Genomic DNA, 21,458 nt, shown 5'->3' with positions numbered 1-21,458 from the left:
AGAGTGAGCACAGATCCAGGCACCGGGCTCACCTTCTCGCCCGCCCCTCACGGCCCGGGGCTCCGGCCTGAAACCACTGACGTCATGCACACGTGACGTCATCAGCACTGACGCAGCCTGACAGGGAGGGGCCGCCCAGCTCACCTCAGAACGCGGTCAGTTCCAGGGAGCAGCGAGTCGGCCGCCTCGTGTTTGCCCTGAGGGTCCGAATAGTGGGAGCCGCGGGAACCGAAACGCCGAAGTTGCTCAGGAGCTGCGGAGCGCCACCTCCCTGCGCCCCGACCCTCACCCGCAGCCTCTCTGAGGCCCAGGCGCGGTCCAGGCGGCAGCGCGCCCACGAGCCCGCCGCTTACGGCGGTCACGCGCACGCACGCACGCTGGTGCGCACGTTCCCTGAGAACCCGGAAGTGCGAGGGAGAGGAGAGCCACGTGGGTGGAGCTGGAGCGCAGCTCGCATGGGGGAGTCTATCCCGCTGGCCGCCCCGGTCCCGGTGGAACAGGCGGTGCTGGAGACGTTCTTCTCTCACCTGGGTATCTTCTCCTACGACAAGGCCAAGGACAATGTGGAGAAGGAACGAGAGGCCAACAAGAGCGCGGGGGGCAGCTGGCTGTCGCTGCTGGCGGCCTTGGCCCACCTGGCCGCGGCCGAGAAGGTCTATCACAGCCTCACCTACCTGGGGCAGAAACTAGGTACCTCCGCCCCGCCCCCCGTGCCCCTGGAAGAGGAAGGAAAGGGGTTATATTCCCTGGTCGGCAGTGGCTTGGGTCCCCTGTCTCTGTCACTCCTAGCCGCAGGCTCAACTCGGCACTCCCCGGTCTCCTCCCACCGTTCCCTTCCTTCCCTCTGCTTCCACAAACCCCGCCCACCGGCCTCCACTGCAGATAGATTGGCCGATCGGGTGGATGCTCGTTGCAGGGCTGTACCCCAAACCGATGGGTGTATCCATTTTGCCCAGTGCATGGGTTGGTGCCATAAATGAGAAGTTAAGCGAACCCCTTGTCTTCGCTCATCTAAACAGTGACACTGCGGCCAGAGGCGTAAAACTTGGCAGTACAACCTCGCTAGAGTTAATGAACACTATTATTTGGCTTCTTAAGGATCAGGCCCCGGAGAGCTACAGTTGGAGTCCTACCCCCTCTTCGTAGGCCCTCAATAAATATTTAATGAATGAGGAAATAAATGAATACTAGACAGGAAAGGCAGGAAAGAAGCCTACCATTAGCAAGAGAGGACTTATGGGGAAACTGGTAAACACTCCTATTGTCCATAGTAAATCTTGCCCCTAAAAATAAGATGCAAGAGCTGAGTCAACTGATTTTCACTGGTAGAAACGATTAGTATGAATAGATCACAAGGAAATAATATATGTGAAAGCCAAGGGCCATGCATACAAAGTATCACTACTTATAATTACCAATAATAAATATTACAAATCCCGGAGCTTTTAGAGTCCTTTTAGTACTTTGGCCTAATTTGACCCTTTAATTATCTGAGCCACGGAGTCAGGTATGAATGAAGGACACATATATACAATATAGAATAGAAATGTAAAATAGAGTGCAGATTACATTTTGAACCCCCCACCCCCACCCCGTTCCTATGTTGCCTGAAGTTGACCATGTACATCTTGCCTTCAGTAAACACTCAAGGGACAGGGCTTTCTGAGATCTTGGCTTCTGCCTTAGCTATTTGAATAATAACCTGTTATTTAATATGTTGACTTATTGGCAAAGACTGGTCAGATAGTTTCACCTTGTGTATTTTTTCCTCCCATTTTCACACCGTCACGTCTCAAATTTACAATTGCCGTTGCAGTGTTACTGTTACCCTTTCTACAGATGGGCAAATTGTGTATGTGCAGTTGTGTGTGTAGGTGACAGAGCCCAAACCAGAATACCTGCCTTTGAACTGTCAGATTGTGTTTGTGTCCTTATGATTTATAAAAAATTTGTACATGTATTATAATTTAAAGAAACTATATGTGTGTATATATATATGTATGAAAATGGGGAGGATTCTGGCTGTAAAATTGAAGGTGGATAATTTTCTGGCAGTTTTATTGTTTTTAGATTACCCCACCTCATGAAGAATGGTGATTGACCCCAGTGCCGTGATTCTTAATTTTTTTTTAGCTCATCTAAGAATTTGTGTAATACAATTTTGCATAAAATCTGAGAGAGTTCATTTGGATTTCCTAAAGCCTATTTATGGACCCCAGTTTAAAAATCTGCTACTCTAAGTTGTGTGTGCCTGGTTTTAAGTAAACAGAACTGGCTGCCCTGTGTGTAAGAAGATGTGTAAGACCATCACTGTCTCTGACTTGGGTTTTGTGAAGCGCCCTTATTATCTAAAGTGATTAGTTCTGCCTGGACCCCAGGCTGCATGATGAGCCTGAGGACTGAGCCTTGAAATTGACCCTTGGAGCAACTGACACTGTGAAACATGCCCAGGCACACTGTTTAGGCTCCCAGGTGATGTGTCACTTCTGAGTAAATGTTCTGAAAATGGCATATTTAATACCTCATAACTCACATGTGCAGTAAATGTAGGTTCTAGATTTAAAATTTTAACTTTGCAAATATCTCAGAGTTTTTTGCTACTGGAATGTTTGTGACACAACATGCTTACAATATGACTTCACAGTTATTGGGCCGACTCTCCGTTTCCTTAAAAACTTGGGGCAAAAATTTTTGTGTTGCCATTTAAAACATTCCCATGTTCTTCAACTACTTTGCTAATTAGAACATTTATATAGTTTTCTTTAAAAAGCAAAACAAAAAGTTTATGTGTTTTTTTTAAATATTTAAAACATCATTCAAAAAAAGTGAGTCTTTTTGGGGCCCGCTGGGTCGTGTAGCCGTTAAGTTCACGGCTCCACTTCGGTGGCCTGGGTTTCACCAGTTCAGATCCCGGGCACGGACCTGTGCACTGCTTATCCAGCCCTGCTGTGGCAGGCGTCCCACATATAAAGTAGAGGGAGATGGGCACAGATGTTAGCTCAAGGCCAGTCTTCCTCAGGAAAAAGAGAAGTATTGGTGGCAGATGTTAGCTCAGGGCTAATCTTCCTCAAAAAAGAGCGAGTGTTTTTGACCTCACTGTTGTGACTGGTTTTTATCAGAGAACTTAACAGTGAATTCTGATTATAGATGTAAGCGTGGGCCTTTAGACAAGGGACAGACCCGACAGGGACCCTTCTTTTCCTGTCTTGGCTCAGTTCTGAAAAACTTTGGGGGAGCCCTTATCTTGGAGTCTTCTCCTTCCTTTGAGGAGAGAATATACCTGTTTGGGGAGGATCAGTAATTCAATTTTGCTGACTCATTGCCTGTGGAAGATTTTAGAAGGTCATACTTTTCTCCCCTTTGTTTCATTACTGGAGAGTTTCTTCAACCTCTAGTTACTGGAATTTAGCATGGAGGAGAACGACTTAACTTGAGAGCTGTTGTTTACAAATTATTATTAGCAAGAAGTTGTAGAATAAAATACACAATTAGATGTTTTGCATGCTCCTTTCATATACTTGTTTACTTGAAATTTCATAATGTGAGATGGACTGTTGAAATCTTGAGAAATAATGAGAATTCATAAATAGAGCCTTCTGGAAAGAATTCAAAATAATTATGCTTTGTAAATTCAAAAAAATTGAACAGAGAAAGACGTCTGGCGTCTCTGATTCCTGTTTCCCGGCTTGAAGGAAGGCCAGTCCCCTAACCAGGGCAGTCAGCAACTGAGGCTGTGCTCCTGAGAGCCCTGAGAAGAGAGCCTTTTAAAAGAATGCCTGAGTGGTCTGCCCCTTCCTCAGCTGGTTTCACATCCTGCTGATCGAGGTTCACTGATAAGCTTTTGAAGGTAGTCTTTGTATTTATGTGGTGTCCCCACTCCCCAGATAAGGGTAACTGAGGAAGGAAAGTTAAAATTTTCCCCAAGACCACCCTGTTTAACAGTGGCGGTGAGTACAGTTGAGGTCACCTGGCTGGCTGTTCTCTTGAAGCTCCCAGGTCACCACAGAGTTTCAGAAGCTCGGTGGTGAGGTGTCTATCGGTGATAAATGGAAGGGAGAGGGGTTAGCATTATTGCATATGTGCTTTGTTCCAGGCGTGTCACAGACCAGATGGCACTTCATTTTGTCTTCTAGCAGCTCATGACTAGTTTCATGTTAAAAACAGCAACGACTGAGGCCGAGAGTGGCCGAGTCATTTGCACACCTTGTCAACAGTACTAAGATTTCCTTTTTTCCCCGGGATCCTGGTAGCCTGTGTTTTTGTGTACGAGAGATGCAGGTGTATGTTTTTCCATTTTTTGGCATGGCTTGAAAGATAAGATTCACAGGAAAATGAAATTCCAAAGCAGAAATAAAATTTTCGCATTTCCCGGGAGTAACAGCAGTGTTTCATAATCGGATGTTCTCTTTTGTTGTAAATATATTTATGGGGAAGGAGGGCTTTTTAGATCCAGGTCGATGTCATTTGCTAGGTTCGTTATCCGCTGAAATAAATCTGAATCCTCACGGAAGTGGGCTGAGGAATCGGCGCCCGGGTAAAGAAGTCATACACAGGGGCGTTGTTACATTAACGCGTTGTCCCAGGCGTTCCTTTAACTTCTTCCTCAGTGAAGTTATGAATCACAAAATATTTAGATCCCGCTCGTAGGAATCGGCGACTCTGGCCGCTGAAAGCTCACCGAGCCCCGCAGCTTCGCGTCCTTTCCTTTTGGGCGCCGGGAGGCGTCTTGTACTTCCGGTTTCCCTTCCTCACCTGCCACGCGCCTCTGTCTTTTGCTCCCAGGGAGCCAGTCCTTCTTCAGCCGGAAGGACTCCATCCGCACCGTCTACACTTCGCTGCACAACGAGCTGAAGAAGGTGGTGAGCGGGCGCGGGGCCCCGGGCGGCGCCGCCCCGCACGTGGAGGAGCTGCTGTCGCACCTGTCGGAGCAGCTGTGCTTCTTCGTCCAGGCCCGGATGGAGATCGCAGACTTCTACGAGAAGATGTACACGCTCAGCGCGCAGAAGTTCATCAACGCGGAGGAGCTCGTCGGCCTGCTGGACTCCGTGCTCAGGAAGTACAGCTCCAGGTCGGTGTGGGCGGAGGGCGGCGGGGCAGGGCGCGGCGGGCTCTCGGGCCCCGGACTCTCAGCTTGTCCAACACGCTTAGGACAATCTGTGATGAAACAGCTGTGGAGGAGAAAAGGCTGTGTTATAGTCTATACGTAGTCATTGATCACCACGTATCAATTAGGCACCTGCTTTGGGTTTCGTTAACACTATGCTGGTCGCAGACTTCTCTAAGCGATAGTGAAGGAGCAAGGATGAAGTCATCCTTGAAAGGTATGTTATAACTGGTTTTGCTGCTTTTGAATGAGTTAACACAACAAGAAAATTGGATATAAAATAATGTGACTTTTAAACAAACCACCGCTCAAATAAACGTCCCTTTCAAAGCAATCACCTTGGTGCGTTCCCCGCTCTCCCTCTGAGGTAGCTGGTCCTTCACATGTTGGAGACTCTGTCATCACTGCTTTCGGCGCCTGTGGTGTAGCTTTGGTTTTGTCTTCAATTTCCTTAGTGGAGGCATCTGTGCTTTTGAGAAGGGCATACTTAAGTGTTTTGGGATAGGCAAAAAGTTATTTGTAGTCAGTTTCATTTTTTGAAAAAAGATATTGATCAGCTGGAGAACTTCTCTTTGGAGGAAGTTGCTACTTAGGAAGAGATGAGACTGGTTGTATTGCTCCCTGCCTGACCCCAAAAGCAGTACCTAAAGAGTTTGAGAAGCGTTGTGAACGTGTCCACACGAATGACCCCGTCTTGTTTTGGGGTCCCTGGCTGGCATGGTGCCTTCACACAGTGGGTGCTCAGTGGTCGTATGACGCACTGAAAGGAGAGTGGTGGCTGTGAAGGACGCCACTCCTGTGGGTCTATGAGTTCAGATAGTTTGCTAAAAAAGGAAAGGTAGATATGTTAATTAACATTCCCAAAGGAAGGACAATTCTCCTGTGATTAAGGGGCTGGGGAAGGGGACAAAGTGGGGAGATTAGGAGACCTGATGGAGGAGGGGGAATCTGAGGTGACTCTCAGGGAGGGAGGACTTTGAAGGCAAAGGTGGGAAGGGAGGAAGCAGGCGCTTTGAGGCGAGAGGTGACTTCAGAAGACCGAAAGGCTACGGGTTCGGGTACTTCCGTTCTGTCTCCCTGAAATGCTCTCGTCCCAGTTGTCTACTCGTCATTTAGGGCTTGGTCCAAGTGTCAGAGAAGCCTTCTCTCATTATCCCACGAGAACTCTCACTCCCTCAGTCACCATCCCGTTTCCCCACCCTTATTTTCTTCACAGCCTGTATTGCTGTCTGAAATTACTGTTGTTTGCTCAGGGTGTTTTTCCTTTTCTCACAACTAGAATGTGAGCTCCATGGCAGCTTCTGTGTCCTCAGCACCTTGAACAGAGCCTAGCACGTTGTAGGTGCTCAGTAAATGTTTGTTGAATGAATAAGTGAATAGTCGGTAAATAGTGGGGAACCATGAAAGGTTTTGAAGAGGGGACTATCGTTTTCTTGTCTTTCTCTTGGACCATTTACTGTGGCGCTGGAGTGTGGGATGGGATGGCAAAGGGACCGGTTACAGGAGGAGAGGTTAGTGAGCAGGCTGTAATGGATGGGTGATCCGATCGGTGGTAGCAGGGCCTCGTGGTTGCAGGACAGTGAGAAAGGAGATGATGACAAGAAGAGTCCACAGATCTTGGCAACGGGATGGCGGGAGTCATGAGAAGTTTCTGTCAAAGGTGACCTGGCGGTCTTGCACCTCCAGTGATGATATGACTTACAGGATTGAGGAGTCAGCAGGGGCTGGCTTGGAAGGAAGGTACCGAGCAAAACTGGGGGCAAGCTGAGCTTGAGTTGCTGGCACATCTTCAAGTGGAGACTCAGCAGGCGGTTGGAAATGGAGGTCTAGAGCTTAGCTGGAAGGCCGGAAGCAGAGAAGACGTTGGGGGTCCCCTGTATAGAGAAGGAGACTTAAGCGATCTTTTGATTTCAAAACTAAAATGTCACCATATTTTCAATAAGGCAGCTTTTGATTGTGAAGCTTGCAGGAAGAGGAGTGGATGTTTATTACAGCTCTTGAAAGAAACTGGCACATGTTGAGTACCTACTGAGGTATACAAGACCCTCTTATGCGTTATCTGATTTGAGATTCAGGTGTAAACGATGCTCCTTTTGTGGTGTCTCAGAGAAGTTAAGTGTGCCCAGGGTTCTGCAGCTTACCTTTGAACCGAGAGCCCATATTCTGTCTGCATCATTGCTTGTATCAAATATTGGGATGCTTCTTATCCAATCCAGATAAATAATTTGTCTCTGTTGATCATTTTTCAAGTCAAAATAAGTAAATGATAAGTCTATGAAGTAATAGTCTTCTGTTATAGTATGACCGAAGACATCATCGGCGCTTACTACATTCCCCTGCAAGGAATAAGAGTTGTGTACTACTTAAAATCATGTAACTTGTGCATATTCTCTCTGAGCACAAGATAGGTTGGTTAATATATTATTATATTCTTATTCTTCCTTTGTAGTTTTCCCCTAGTTTTTTATTTTGAAATTTTAATCCTACATAAAAAATTTTAAGAATAGTGTAATGAACATAAGAGTTATAATGTGACCAAGAATTCAATTCCTAGGTATATACCCAAGAAAAGTGAAAAAATATGTCAATATAAAAACTTTTACATGAATATTCATAGCAGTATTATTGAGAATAGCCAAAAGGTGGAAACAACCGAAATGCCCATCAACTGGATAGATGGATGCATAAATAAATGCAGTATGTCCATACAATGGAATATTATTCAGCAATAAAAAAGAATGAAGTATTGATACATGCTATGACATGGATGAACCCTGAAAAATTATGCTGCATGAAAGAAGCCAGTCGCAAAAGATCACATATTGTATCATTTCATTTATACAAAGTGTCCAGAATAGGCAAAGTCATAGACACAGAAAGTAGATTACAAATTTATGGATACAGAAAATGGTTCTCAAGGGTTGGGAGGGGAGGGAGAATGAGGGCTGACTGCTAAAGGGCATAGGGTTTCTTCTGGGGAGTCATATGATTGTTCTAAAATTAGATGGTGGTGATGGCTGCACAACTCTGAATATGCTAAAACCATTGAATTTTATACTTTAAAAGGGTGTATTTTATGTTTGTGAATTAAATACCGGTAAAGCTGTTACTAAAAAACCCTGTACAATGAACACATAAATATCCTTTACCTAGATTCACTATTATTAAAATTTTGCCACATTTGCTTTCTCTCTCTCTGTATATAATTGTTTCCCTAAGTTGTTTGGAAGTCAAATGCAAGCATCATGATGCTTCACTCCTATTGCTCAGGGTGTATCTTCTAAGAACCATACAAAACTGTAACATAGTTTCCCCCTCAGGAAATGGAGCACCGGTTTTCCACCCTCATCTAATAGACAGTCCGTACTCATATTTCCCCAGTTGTCCCAAAAATGTCCTCCAGAGTTGTTGTTTTATTGTCATGTGTTTTTGATCTTCATGATATATTCTAAATTTTCTTTTTTTAACTTTTAGTAAGTGATACATTAACATGCCTCAAAATTTACAAAGTATAGAAGAATACATAGTGAAAAGTATGCCTCCTCGCCGGTCCCTTAGCTACTTAATTCTCTTCCTAAGAGGCGTAAATGTTAGCAAGTTCTTCCTGTGATGCTGAGAGAGCGTCTATGCATATAAATATACCCATTTTTTTAAACAAATTTTACATGTTTACAAGTTTTCTGTGTTTGGAAGTAGTCTTTTATTTCTTCATCAAATCGGATTAGTATATGTTTTCTTTTAATAAAATAATTTTATGAAAACGAAAAGCTAAAGTACAAGTGGAGGTCTGATTCTCAAGGGGAGGAGATCTCATGTGGTGGTTCCCAAAGGCTAACGTGAAAGGGCTTTGCTGGGCCATCTGGGAAGCTTAAGAAAAGTACTTGTCCTGGGGCCTCGCTGCTTCTCCAAGAGGGTGAAATTTAGTTATTCTGATTGGGTGCCCAGAAACCTGTGTGTTTTAGAAGTTCCCTGTGATACTGATGCGCCATCTGCATGAACAAATTGGATAGATAAGAGAAAGATGCCAACACTAGGATATATATACCAGGTCTTGAACCTTACTGATGTGTGTGCGTGTGCATGTGTGTGTATGTGTGTTTCTCTCCTAGGAATGATTATTACTCTTTAACTGTTTTCGTTGTTATTTTATTAGATTTGCGATCTGTCTATCATCTTTGAACCTTCTTTGAAGCATCCCACTTCCCAGAGCCTTGGGAATCTCTCCCATTTCCTGCAAAAGCCCGGATTTCCTTCTTGGAGGTCGTAGGGAAGTACTGGGCTGTGTCCGTCGTCCTTCTGAGTGGGTGCTCACGGAGCTGATCACATGTGGTCAATGAGAGTTTCCATCTGCAGTCTCCACCTTCCACCCACGCTGTCTTTCTCTAATTAATAGGGAATTACTGATCACAGACACATCCCAGCCTGAAAATTATCTAAATTAGAGGCTTTGTGTTAATTTGAACAACATAGATTTCTTATTTAAGAAATTCTGAAAAGTTGAAATCCTGTATAATATATTGATTTTCTTTGGGAAGTGAGATTATTTTAGTTATAAATTAATGTGATTGGTCCTTTGCCAGGATCATCTTTTTTTCTGTAGACTTTTTGATTTGGCATCTGTGCTACACGAAACATTTCTTTCATAGTTCCAATGTTCTAGAGAAATAATTCATATTTTACTATTCTGCTGTATTCAAAGAGTTAATCCTTTTCCCAAAGGACCCAATTTCTCTTTCAGGGACTGTTTATTTGCCCCAGTATATCTGATCCATGTCAGAATGCTTATAAAAAATTGTGTGAAGCTTTCATCTTTCAAACGATGAAATGTCTTTGTATTACAAAAATTAACAAGTGTGAAGTATAACATGGAGTGGAACCCCCTGGCCCTGATTTGTGATGCAGATCCTGGATGAGTCGTTGCAGTATCCCATTGCTTTCAGACAGCAGACAGCATGCCCTGTTTTTCTTCTCTGGGAGCCGGTTGTGTTCAGAGTAGAATGGTAAAGCTTTCCTCTTTACCGTTTGATAAAATTCTTGCAAATGCAAATTCTTGTCTGAGAGGCACAGTCATGTGTGCTGCTGCATTTCAAGTTGAATAATTGACATTAATCCTAGAAGACTTTTTGTTGTGGGCCACTTAGAAGAAAAACGTGAATTTCCCTCATATAGGGTCAGAGTGTCTGTTTTTCCTTGAGTGCTTTTGAGGAGAGGTAGAACTTGGGTTTTTTTGCAAAGAAGCATCAGTGGAATTTTTCTTTTGATTCTGTAGAATTTATTTTAAATTTATTTATCCAGCTGTTTCGTACAGTGAGCATAAAAGAAAATTCGGGCTTATCTTTCTGTTTTGTGGCTAAAACAAAACTGGAAGATAGATTATAAATGCAAATTAGTATTTACTCTCCTAAATCAAGAATATAATTATCAGGGCCAGCTGGTGGCCTAGTGGTTAAGTTCAGCGCACTCTGCTTTGGTGGCCTGGGTTCAGTTCCTGGGTGCAGACCTACACCACTCTCTTAGTGGCCATGCTGTGCTGGCTGCCCATACACTAAAAAGTAAAAGAAGATTGGCATGGATGTTAGCTCAGGGTGAATCTTCCTTAGCAAAAAAACCAAAAAAAAAAAAAAAAAAAAAATATATATATATATATATATATAATTTTAAGAAATAATGATTTTAAAGAAGTCAGCAAGTCAAGTTACATGAAATTTCTGTTTGTGTTTTAGAAAGCACAGTTTCTTGATCTGAATGGTTCAAATGACAGAATTTTCACCAAAGGCAAAACTATGATTTATTTAGGCTTTATGTCCTTTTTCCTTCAAAAAAAGATTTGTGATAAAACTGTTAATGAAACAGTTAATTGTGTGTGTCTGGTTCAACAAGGTTAATTATTGCACCCTGAAAATTTCATTTCAGCAAAAGTAATAATAGTGGGATTTCTAGGGACACATTCTCCTCCAGCCTTTGAGCCTTGATCTTAACAGTGAAGACTCAAGGCCTTCTGGGAGCTCGCCCAGGCTGCCTCATCAAGTTCGTGTAGGCCCATCTCATGCCTTAAATTGCACCCAAACTCTCAGTGAAAGGCAAGACGCTTCAAAGAGAAACCATTGAGCATTTTAGTGCATAACAGTGCATAGTGTGTGTTCGCCATAAGTATTTGCCATTTCCTTCCTTGGTTTCTGTTATTTATTTTGCTTAGAATGTCCTTGAATTTGTAGGGGAGGAAAAGTATCTTTTTCCTTTACCCTTCTAAGTTCTTAGCTGGGAGCCCTTTAACAAAAGACAGATTAACAAGAGAAAAGCATACACATTTATTTAATGTAAATTTTACGTGACGTGGAGCCTTCGTAAGGAAATGAAGGCCTGAAGAAGCGGTTACACTGTGTTTTTATGGGAGGTTTAATGAAGAGTGGAGAGTCTTGGCAAAAGTGCCAGGATGAGAAAGGATCTGAGCCAAGTGTGGTGAACCGGGGGAAGCAGCAAGGCCTCCTCGTTCAGGTTCCTCTGTGTCGCTGTAGTCTTGGAGATAAGGATGCTCCTGTCTTCAGGATGTGGGGAGGCCCCTCTCAAGGAGGGTTTGTGACCTGCTTCAGGGGCTTGTCCGAGAGTCCTTCCTGCACCTGCTGTTTCTCACACTCCTTCAGCTTAAAACGTTCAGGAGGCCAAGGGGCCATATTTTGGGGTGGTGTGTTCTGAACCCTGCCACATTCTTCTATTATCTATCATTTCTTGATTGCTGCAATAATTCTGCATAACAGATCAGCTCACAGTTCACACTGGCGGGCGTGCAGGTTTCCCAGGCTGGCTCAGCCTGGAAGCTCTGCTGAGCGCTCCTGGTCTCTCTGGGCATGGCTTCCTGCTGTGAGCTTTGGGCTCAGTTGCCCACTTTTGTTGATTCTGGGCCCAAGGTCAGAGGGGAAGCAGCTACCCCGTAGCAACGGTCGGAGACGAAAGGACAAGCCCAGCCAAGCTCATTCTAAACTTTGCTTGCGTCAGATCTGCTAACACCCCTTTGGCCAAAGCAAGTCCCATGGCCCAGTCCACTGTCCAGGGGAAGGGACACTCTGCCTCTCATGGGAGGAACTACAGGGTCACCTGGCAAAGGATGGGGAGTCCGGTGGTTAAGGATTGGGGCCAGAAATTTCAGTCTTGTCTTCACGTGGCTGAATCCTGCCTGCTCGTTAAGCTTGTGGCTCGGTTTGAATCCTCTGTCCTCTGTGCCTCCGCAGGCTCTCACCCCAAAGGTTGCCCCTTCTTCCAAGCCCCCTTCTGTTTGTGCCCCTCCCAGGAGATGTGTTGCTTTCCACTTGCACCATTGTCAATACCTCCTCTACTGGGGGAGGTCCTGTAGGCAGACCTCTGGCTAATTCCTCTTTATATCCTCAGTGTGTTTGTATTTAAAAAACTAGTGAACTAATTGTTTTAAGTCAGAAGAGATTACAGATTTTTTTTATTGTGGTAAAATATACATAAAATCCACCATTTTAACCATTTTTGAGTGTATGGTTCTGTGGCATTTAGTGCATTCACACTGTGCTCTGGATTTATTTTTACTGAGCTTCTGACTTCCACATGCAGGACCTGCGTCCTTCCTTTGGAGGAAACTCCACGGTGCAGGTTTGTGAAGGAGGGCGTCCTTGCTCGTTCTCTTTGTCTGGCTCTCTTTTCTGGCTTTCTTTAGAGCAGATGTTCTCTGCAAATAGTTGCCGGTTTATTCTGCATTCAGACCCTTTGAAGCTTGCAGCCATAGCTGAGGTTTGTGTTTTCGGATTACAGCAATTGAACAGACCCCTGTAGTGTGCGCCGTGAAAAGGGAGGAGGCAAGAGCAGAGTGGGAATGGGGAAATGATACGTCGTGATGCTGAGCTCAGAGTCTTGGCAGAATGACATCAGCGTGAATTTTTAGCTCTCCTTAAGGATGAAAAATATGTTCGACATTCGCATTTATCCTAATAATTGTTGAGCATTTAAACACTTCCAGTATACGTTTATGGAAGAGCTTGTTCAGAATTCTTTCTGAGAGTTTGTACAGAGAATTCATGTTCTTTCAAGGAGAACATTGAATATAAATGATGATTTCCAACTGGAAGCAGAAAAATAACTTTGAGTATTGTTGTTTGTGGTAGAATTTTCTCCAAACTCATACCATTTTCCTTTTATTAACAGTCTTATTGCGTTCATAATTCCTTGGCAAGTTTTCTTCATACCCATAATTATAGAATCTTGTGATACTTACTGCTCATTAAGTGTCAAAGAGCCTAAAAGCTAAGGTGGTAGAAGCATTTCTTACAATTCAAAGATTTTGAGACGTGCTGCTATGGTGGAGTTGTGTGTGTGCGTATTAGATGGTTTTCTTGTTTTGGTGAGGAAGATTATCCCTGAGCTAACATCTGTGCCAGTCTTCCTCTATTTTGTATGTGGGACGCCACCACAGCATGGCTTGGTGAAGAGTGCGTAGGTCCATGCTAGGATCTGAATCCGTGAATTTAACCGCTACACCACTGGGCCAACCCCTAGACTTTCTTAATGTTTATTTAAAAGCATATAATTCTTGAAGAGGCCAAATTAGCTAATTAATTAAGCATATGAGCTAGAGGATTTGAGATCTGATTTTCTAATTCTTTGAGTATCTTATTAGACTAGACTCTTCACTCATGTCTTAGCTTCCCTATCTTGAAGGATGTTGAGAGTAAAATGCCACCAGTAATAAAAAAAAAAATGTGTTATTGTCATGTGAATAACTACATCCTATTTATCAGATGATAATCAGTTTCTGTCTTATAATATCCAACCTCGTATGTATTCTCTTAATCATAATCCCTTCAATTAGTGTTTAAATGTATTTTTAAAAAGTCTAGGGGCCGGCCCCGTGGCACAGCGGTTAAGTTCTCACGTTCTACTTCCAAGGCCCGGGGTTCGCCGGTTCGGATCCCGGGTGCGGATATGGCACCACTTGTCAAGCCATACTGTGGTAGGCATCCCACATATAAAGTAGAGGAAGATGGGCACGGATGTTAGCTCAGGGCCAGTCTTCCTCAGCAAAAAGAGGAGGATTGGTGGCAGATGTTAGCTCAGGGCTAATCTTCCTCAAAAAACAAAAATACTCTAGGTATACTTGTGATGCTTTTGTTCCTAATTGTTTAATTGATAACTAGCATTTTCCTCTTCAGCTGGGGCCAAAACAGAGCTGTGTGAGAAGTTTCTGTCTCGTTGACTGTGAAGCAAGTACACTGCATGGGCTCAGGCTTTAAATCGCCTCCCGTGGTGCCTAGGGCATAAGACATGCTCAGTAAATGCGCGACCTTGCCCACCTTTAAAATGGGGTCCTTGCTAAGTGGATTCCTGCAGCCTTCGCAGGTGCCTTGGGTCTTCAGGGGGAGTGTGAGGGCTGAGGTAGGCCTCTTGAGAAGGAGGGTGCGCCGGGCCAGGCAGACACTGAAAGTCCCTCGGCGTTTCTCAGAAGAAAAAGACTAAGCAAGAAGCTTGCAAGGGGTCTGTGCAGAGAGGACTCTCCTTAGCCGTTCTAGTCTGCTGTTACAGAGCTTCATTTAGATCAGAAACAACAGAATCAATGAGGCAGGAAGTAGGATCCTAGTCTTGACATAGTTGGTGACCTCATTGACTGAACTTCCACTACGTGCCACATGCTGTAGAGACAAGGGGGTGAAGGCAGTAGGCAGCTCTCATTTCCCTCTGGGAGGAGCTCAAAGCAAGGGTGACCACATGTCCCAGTTTGTCTGATAAATTACTCTATAATTAAACTGCTAAAGGGGAAGACAGGTATTAAGAAACTAAAGGTTGTAATTGGGGGACCTGACCTAGTCTGAGGGTGGACAGAGAAGACATTTCTAAGGAAGTGACTCTGAGGAGGGGACCTGAAGCATCAGAGAGAAGCATTGATGAGAAAGGGAGCATCCTGCTCTCCCTAGCCTCAGGGCCTTTGCACATGCTCCTTTCCCCTCTATCTGGAAGAGAGGATACTCCCACATCCTGTCTCCTTCTCCTCAATATTACTGTTACAAGTAAAGTAGAAAATGTTTTACAAACAGCAGGTAGCAGTCCATGAGTCATAAAATTAATTTAATGACTACTAATCCAATTACAAAATGTATATTAAATATCAAGAGTACATTGTAAATAACAAGTTTAAAAAACTCTTATGTGTGTGTGTTCTTAGTCACAATATAAAGTGTATTTCTTACTGTAGATCATGGTCAAAAAAACTTTTAAACGTTTTGTCTAGAACAAGTAGAAATGAAATTGCACTACTATCTTAACCTTCTTTGTGATATTATTGCATTTCTAATTATTTATTTAATGTCTGGAGAAAGTGAGAAGAATGGGAATTTGGCTCAAGCTGAAAAGGGACCAGATTATTCATGGCCTTGTAAGCCTTCTTAAGGATTTTGGGCTTTATCCTAAGATAAATGGAAGGGGACTAAAGTGTTAGATATTTTTTATTTAGCTGCCATTTTGTTTTTAACCATGATTAAATGTGAAGGGAATTTGGGAACTAGGGTTGAATAAGGGCTTTCGGGTACATGTCCTATTTCTTTAATAAACACTTACTGATCATATACTGTGTCTCACATGTAGGTTTATAGTCTGTACTCTCATCAGAAAAATCGGTTTAATAACACCTTATGGAGTTACTGTGAAATCAGATAAGTTACATAGTGTGTTATGCACACACTCAAGCGATGTTTTCACGGCCTTTTCTTTACCTGCTCCTCCTTAGGGCCGCACCCTGGAAGAGGGTGCCTCGTTTTGATGATAATGCTAGTCATGCAATTCCCGGAATAAATAAAATAAGTTAAGAAAGAATTATAGCTGATTTAATTTCTCTGTATTTGAAAAGAAGGTAGCCACTGTTCTCATTTTTTTCCAGACATCGGGCTGCTTCCACAGGAGAATAGGATGTTGACATAATTCTGAAATGGTGAAGTTATGTCAGAATGACTTTTTAAATAAATCAACCTGGAATCCTTCCATTTTTCCTTCCTCTGCCCCGACACATAATATTATTTGTCTGGCCACATTGTTTTTTTGAGGGTAGAAAATGTCAGCGTGGAGTAACATTTCCACTTAATTCTACTGATTTCCCTTCCCCTTTAGATTCCACCACCCCATCCTCAGTCCTTTGGAGAGCAGCTTCCAGCTGGAAGTCGATGTCCTGAGTCACCTCCTGAAGGCCCAGGCGCAGGTCTCGGAGTGGAAGTTCCTGCCGTCCCTGGTGAACTTACACAGCGCTCACACCAAGCTGCAGACCTGGGGCCAGATCTTTGAAAAGCAGAGGGAGACCAAGAAACATCTGTTTGGAGGGCAGTCTCAGAAGGCCGTGCAGCCCCCACACCTTTTCCTTTGGCTGCTGAAACTCAAAAACATGCTCCTTGCCAAATTTAGCTTTTACTTCCACGAGGCCCTGAGCCGACAGACAACTGCTTCAGAAATGAAGGCCTTGACTGCCAAAGCCAACCCGGACCTATTTGGAAAGATTTCCAGCTTCATCAGGAAATACGATGCTGCCAACGTGTCCTTAATCTTTGACAACCGGGGTTCCGAGAGCTTTCAGGGTCACGGCTATCACCACCCCCATTCCTACAGGGAGGCTCCGAAGGGTGTGGACCAGTACCCAGCGGTGGTGTCTCTGCCCAGCGACAGGCCCGTCCTGCACTGGCCCAACGTCATCATGATCATGACGGACCGCATGTCCGACCTCAACAGCTTGGAGAAAGTGGTCCACTTCTACGACGACAAAGTTCAGAGCACGTACTTCCTGACGCGCCCGGAGCCGCACTTCACCATTGTCGTCATCTTTGAGTCCAGGAAATCCGAGCGAGACTCCCACTTTATTTCCTTCCTCAACGAGCTCTCGCTCGCCCTTAAGAACCCCAAAGTTTTTGCCAGTCTGAAACCTGGGTCCAAAGGCTAGCAGGTGGTTTGTGCGAAAGGTTTGCAAGACCGGGAGCTGTGTTCTTGATTGCTCCGATGGTCCGCAGAGCTCTGCCATGAGAGTTGCCATCCGTTCCTCCTTCGTTCAGAGCTAAATTCAAGACAAATCCTCCCTCCTTGTGTCGCACACTTTCTAAGCAATTCAGGCCAATCGAGTTAAGTATCCAAAGAGTAGTCCAGGAAGTGATGATGGCTCCTGTGTCTCCCCGGGACGGCAAAGTGCTTTCAGTCTTTCCTCCTATTTTCCTGCGTTTCGTGTAGACTGAGTATTTATTGGCCTCTGATTTTTCTTTCCAGATGTTTTATGCTGTTCTAAACATTGTGTTCTAACGCAATGCCAAACGCCCTCTCCCTCCCCCCCGCCCCATGAGGAATTGGGATATCACATGGCCTTTTTAGAATTAAGGACTGTATGTTTTCTATTTCATAAATTGACAGATTAACATGAAATTATTGGTTTTATGATTCTGACCTATAAATTAATATTTTTGATGCCAAACCTAGGGTCTTGGTGAGAAATTTCAGTCGGTTATTGATGCTGAAGGTGAAGCAGAGCGTTCCGTAGCGTCAGCTCTGAGCTGTTCAGAGCCCCCGCACGCTGCTTCGGTAGCCATGGGCTCTTTTGGGGCGATCTACACACCTAACTGCATTTGCTTTTTTCCTTATAAAGTTTGAGTTTTTCAGTCTGGTTTAAGGTCAGCCTCAGCCATTCTGCTGGGTTCTTCATTCTTCAGCATATTATCTGCTCGGCCTTCTATTTATCACCTTTCTGCTGAAATGTATGTTCACGGTTGGCTCCACTCCCTGGTTATTTTTAGGCCGAAAAGGCACACAGTTTTGGTTTTTCAGCCAGTTTCAGACATTCACGCGACTTAGCCTACTTTTATAAAATCAAAATGGAATCGCTGTACTTGCTAAAAATGAATCGTGCATTCTGAAGCCGTCTTCGTAGTTGAGTGACCAGCTCAGTCCTTCAGCACCTCTGCACACGGGTTCCGTCCTGTCTCCTGCACACTGTTCTTGGAAGAAGTGATGCATCTTAGCATGTGCCGCTCGAGCGCTTCCCTCAGCCGGTGTTCCCAGGGAGGAGACGGAGCCGCGAAGGCATCGTGGGCTCTGGAGACCTGCACTTACTTTTGGGTATTGACTCAGAATAAAAATCAGCCACAAAGAGTAACTGAGATGTTACTTTCCGCTGGTTCCTTCAGAGCTCGTGTGCAGTGTCACGGTCAGATCGGTCCTGTTTCTCGTGGTTGCACAGAGGCGTCGTTCCAGGGGGCAGCCGCAGCAGGCCGGCCACAGCGTTGGCCAAGACCAGAGAGCCCCTCCGAGTCCGGGCAGGAGGCCTGCCCGCCTCAGTCAGCACTACCTGGTGGAGGAGCCACTGACCTATTTTCTGCGGAGAACATGTGTTTTTCTTTTTCTTTTTTTAAAAGAAAAGTCATATGATTTGTAAAAAGGCATTTTGCTTTAAATAGAAAGTAGTGATTTACCTCTGCATTTTATTCGCTCAGGTTCTGTAAAAATCTGAACAGATGTACAACACTGACCCGACACAAAAAGCTGAAAACAATTGGAACTAAGCTGTCAAGTCATTTTCCCTCTCTTTTGTGTTTTTCCAAGAAGCTGAAAAAATTCCTTGCTGTGCATGCATTGTTTTTTTCCTAGATAGAAGCACCGTTAGCCTTAATGATGGGGTCTCCCATGTACCGAAAAGAAAATATGCCTAGTGGGACATGGAGAAGAGTGTAAAGAAAACATATATACAATATTTAAATAATCAGTCCTTACCTACAACATATTTGAATTGTATATTTATTTTTAAACATATTTTGGTTCAAGCTACGAAACAAAGTCATTTTACTAGGAGAGTTATCCTCTAAAATCAGTAATGAAATGATCTGTAAAGTCCTGTGCTTTGCTAATTGGAACAGTAAATCCACATATTTTCCACAGACTGCTTATTTTGAAGTTTGTTTCTAAACCACAACTTGACCAATTTTCATGGGTAACTGGGAGTGTGGCCCACACTCACTGAGTTTGCCCACGAGTCCATCAAGGAGTGTTTCATTTTAAGAAGCTGTGTGGACACAGGGTGGACATTGACAAGTTTGTCCTCTCTTGGGTCCAACCTGATAACTGACTACATTATTTTAGGGAGTGTGTGAAAATAAAGCCGAATTCTTCACTGAGGCGCTGATACCTTTGATGTAATTGCTTTGTCCATTTGGACATAATTGGAGAAAATTTACTTTCAAGAAAGAAAATAGTTGGTATTTCACTGCGCTCCCAGTGGAGTCACTCAGGTGATCTTTAAAGTATGTCCACCGTCTGACCAAGCAGCAAACTTGCAGTTTCATTTCTTTAGCAAGCCAGCCTCTGAGCTTGGCTCCCCGATCTATAAAACGGGGACGAGGAAACGTGGGTTGCCTTTTCCAAAGGATATGTAAGACTGGAGTGAGATCATGCATGTAAAGAAGGCTTGGAAAACTTCCTCGGGTTTGAAAGCTGTATCCATAAAAGATGGACCGCTCTTCTCTGACACTCGACACCTCTGCTGCTCTTGTCTTTCTCTGCAGGAAGGTGGCAACTCTGTGCTTAGTCATTAAGTTTGAACAGCACTTAGAGAGCTGGTTTAGGAGAGGAGGAGATAAATGCTAACCAACGCACCCACTCTTCTTTTAGAATCTTTGTGGCTCTTTGTTCCCAAAGTTTGGGGTTGATTGATAGCATCATCTCAGTTCTTCTGTAGGCCTACTGATTTTTTTTTCGTCTGGTTGCTCTGTCAGAGAGATGTGTTAAAATCTCCACCCGTGATTGTGGATTTCTTCCTTGATTTCTGTCAGCTTCGCATTTTGCATTCTGAAGCCTTTTATTAGGCCCCTATACGTTTATAATTTTTATGTTCTTATCATGTGTTAACCGTTTTATCGTGATGACGTTTCCTGCTCTATCTCCATTCCGTGACTACTCTTCCCTTTGAGGTCCCTTTTGCCCGATATTTTTATGACCGTTCCAGCTTGCTTATGCTTGCTCTTGGCATGGTATGTCTTTTTGCATCCTCTCACTTTTCATCTATTTGTGTCTTTACTTTGGTGAATTGTCTCGAGTAAGAGCTAAAGAGAGGAGACTGATCAGAAGGAGCGGTGAGAACCCTGTGCTCTCCCGGCGTCGGGCTCTGCCTGTTGACGGGACTGTTGAGTTCATTTCTCCCGTAATGTCCTTGCAGCCAGGGTTTGGCTGATGGGGTCCTGGAGCCGTCATTTAACATGTTTTTCTGTCCTCTTTTTTTTCCCTTCGCATTTGGAGTTAAATCAAGAGATTTTATCAGATTCAGTATTGTTTTTGTAATAGTACTGTTGTGTATTTTATTAGGAGGCAGCTAATATCTGGCATTACCTAGATCGGTTATAGCACTCGAGGTTATAAAATAGTGATATTCTAATTGTGTCATTCCTTTTTTTTTCTTCTTTGTGAGGAAGAGCAGCCCTGAGCTAACATCCTTCACCAAACCTCCTCTTTTTACTGAGGAAGATTGGCCCTGAGCTAACGTCTGTGCCCATCGTCCTGTATTTAGTATGTGGGACGCCTGCCACAGTATGGCTTGCTAAGTGGTGCACAGGTCCACACCGGGGATCTGAACTGGTGAACCCCGGGGCACCGAAGTGGAACACATGAACTTAACCTCTGTGCCACCGGGCCGGCCCCCTTTCTTTTTTTATTTATTAGACAGAATAGTCTACAAAGAGAGAAACTTCACCTCTCACTATGGTTACCTTGAAGGACAGTTCATAGGAATGGCTGGATAAATGCTGGATTCTTATGCCAGTTTAAAAAGAAATTAGTTTCTTAGCATCTTCCAGAGGTAGAGTTTTTAAAGAAATATATGTCAGTTTTTGAGGATTTCTGCCTTCTGCTTCTTAACTCCGAATTTGACACAAAGCAGCCATCTCTTCCCCTTACCACAAGACACTTTTATGAAAAAGGTTAAGACCTCCCTTATTTCTTCCTCATGGTTAATTTTCTCTCTTAATTACTGTTGACTATTTTCCTCCCTCCCTCCCTCCCTTCCTTAGTTTCTAATAATCTTCCTCACCAATTCCACTTTAGTCACTTTTTTCCCTGCCTCAGGGAGCCAGGACATACCCCAGTGGTCTCTGACCCAGTTTGGGAAAGCAGCATCTGAAAGCATTCGTTTCAATTGTTTTTACCACCAGTTAGTTTTTTCAGGCAGTGACGAAGGAATACACAGAGGGGAAAAGTTCAGTACTGACACTAATGGAGTGACCGCGGTGAAGCCCAGCCAGCGCGTGAGCCCGCGGACACTTAGCCGGCAGCCGCCAGCAGCGCTGTGTGTGTGTGGTAGATAGTTGGCAAGAAAATCTCAGAACTAAAAGCTTTCCAA

General features: G+C 44.0%; 1 protein-coding gene and 1 long non-coding RNA gene across 2 annotated transcripts in view; one reads left to right on the top strand and one right to left on the bottom strand.

The window, feature by feature from the left end:
- The window catches only part of LOC111774019 (uncharacterized), a 59,213-nt gene extending 58,889 nt beyond the window's left edge, over nt 1-324 (bottom strand). The window contains exon 1 of the long non-coding RNA XR_002808859.2: nt 145-324. This is a non-coding gene — a long non-coding RNA (uncharacterized lncRNA). The remainder of the gene's footprint in view (nt 1-144) is intronic.
- Nucleotides 107-19,253, top strand: KICS2 (KICSTOR subunit 2). The gene is made up of 3 exons (XM_001491806.5): nt 107-690; nt 4,783-5,068; nt 16,217-19,253. Exons 1-3 carry the CDS (start codon nt 456-458, stop codon nt 17,031-17,033), a joined length of 1,338 nt encoding a protein of 445 aa, XP_001491856.2. The 5' UTR covers nt 107-455; the 3' UTR covers nt 17,034-19,253.
- Nucleotides 19,254-21,458: the final 2,205 nt, after the last annotated feature.

This window comes from Equus caballus, chromosome 6, assembly GCF_041296265.1.
Source record: "Equus caballus isolate H_3958 breed thoroughbred chromosome 6, TB-T2T, whole genome shotgun sequence".
Lineage (NCBI taxonomy): Eukaryota > Metazoa > Chordata > Mammalia > Perissodactyla > Equidae > Equus > Equus caballus.
Note: the sequence above shows the minus strand (reverse complement) of the source record. Positions and strands in the feature narration are given on the sequence as shown.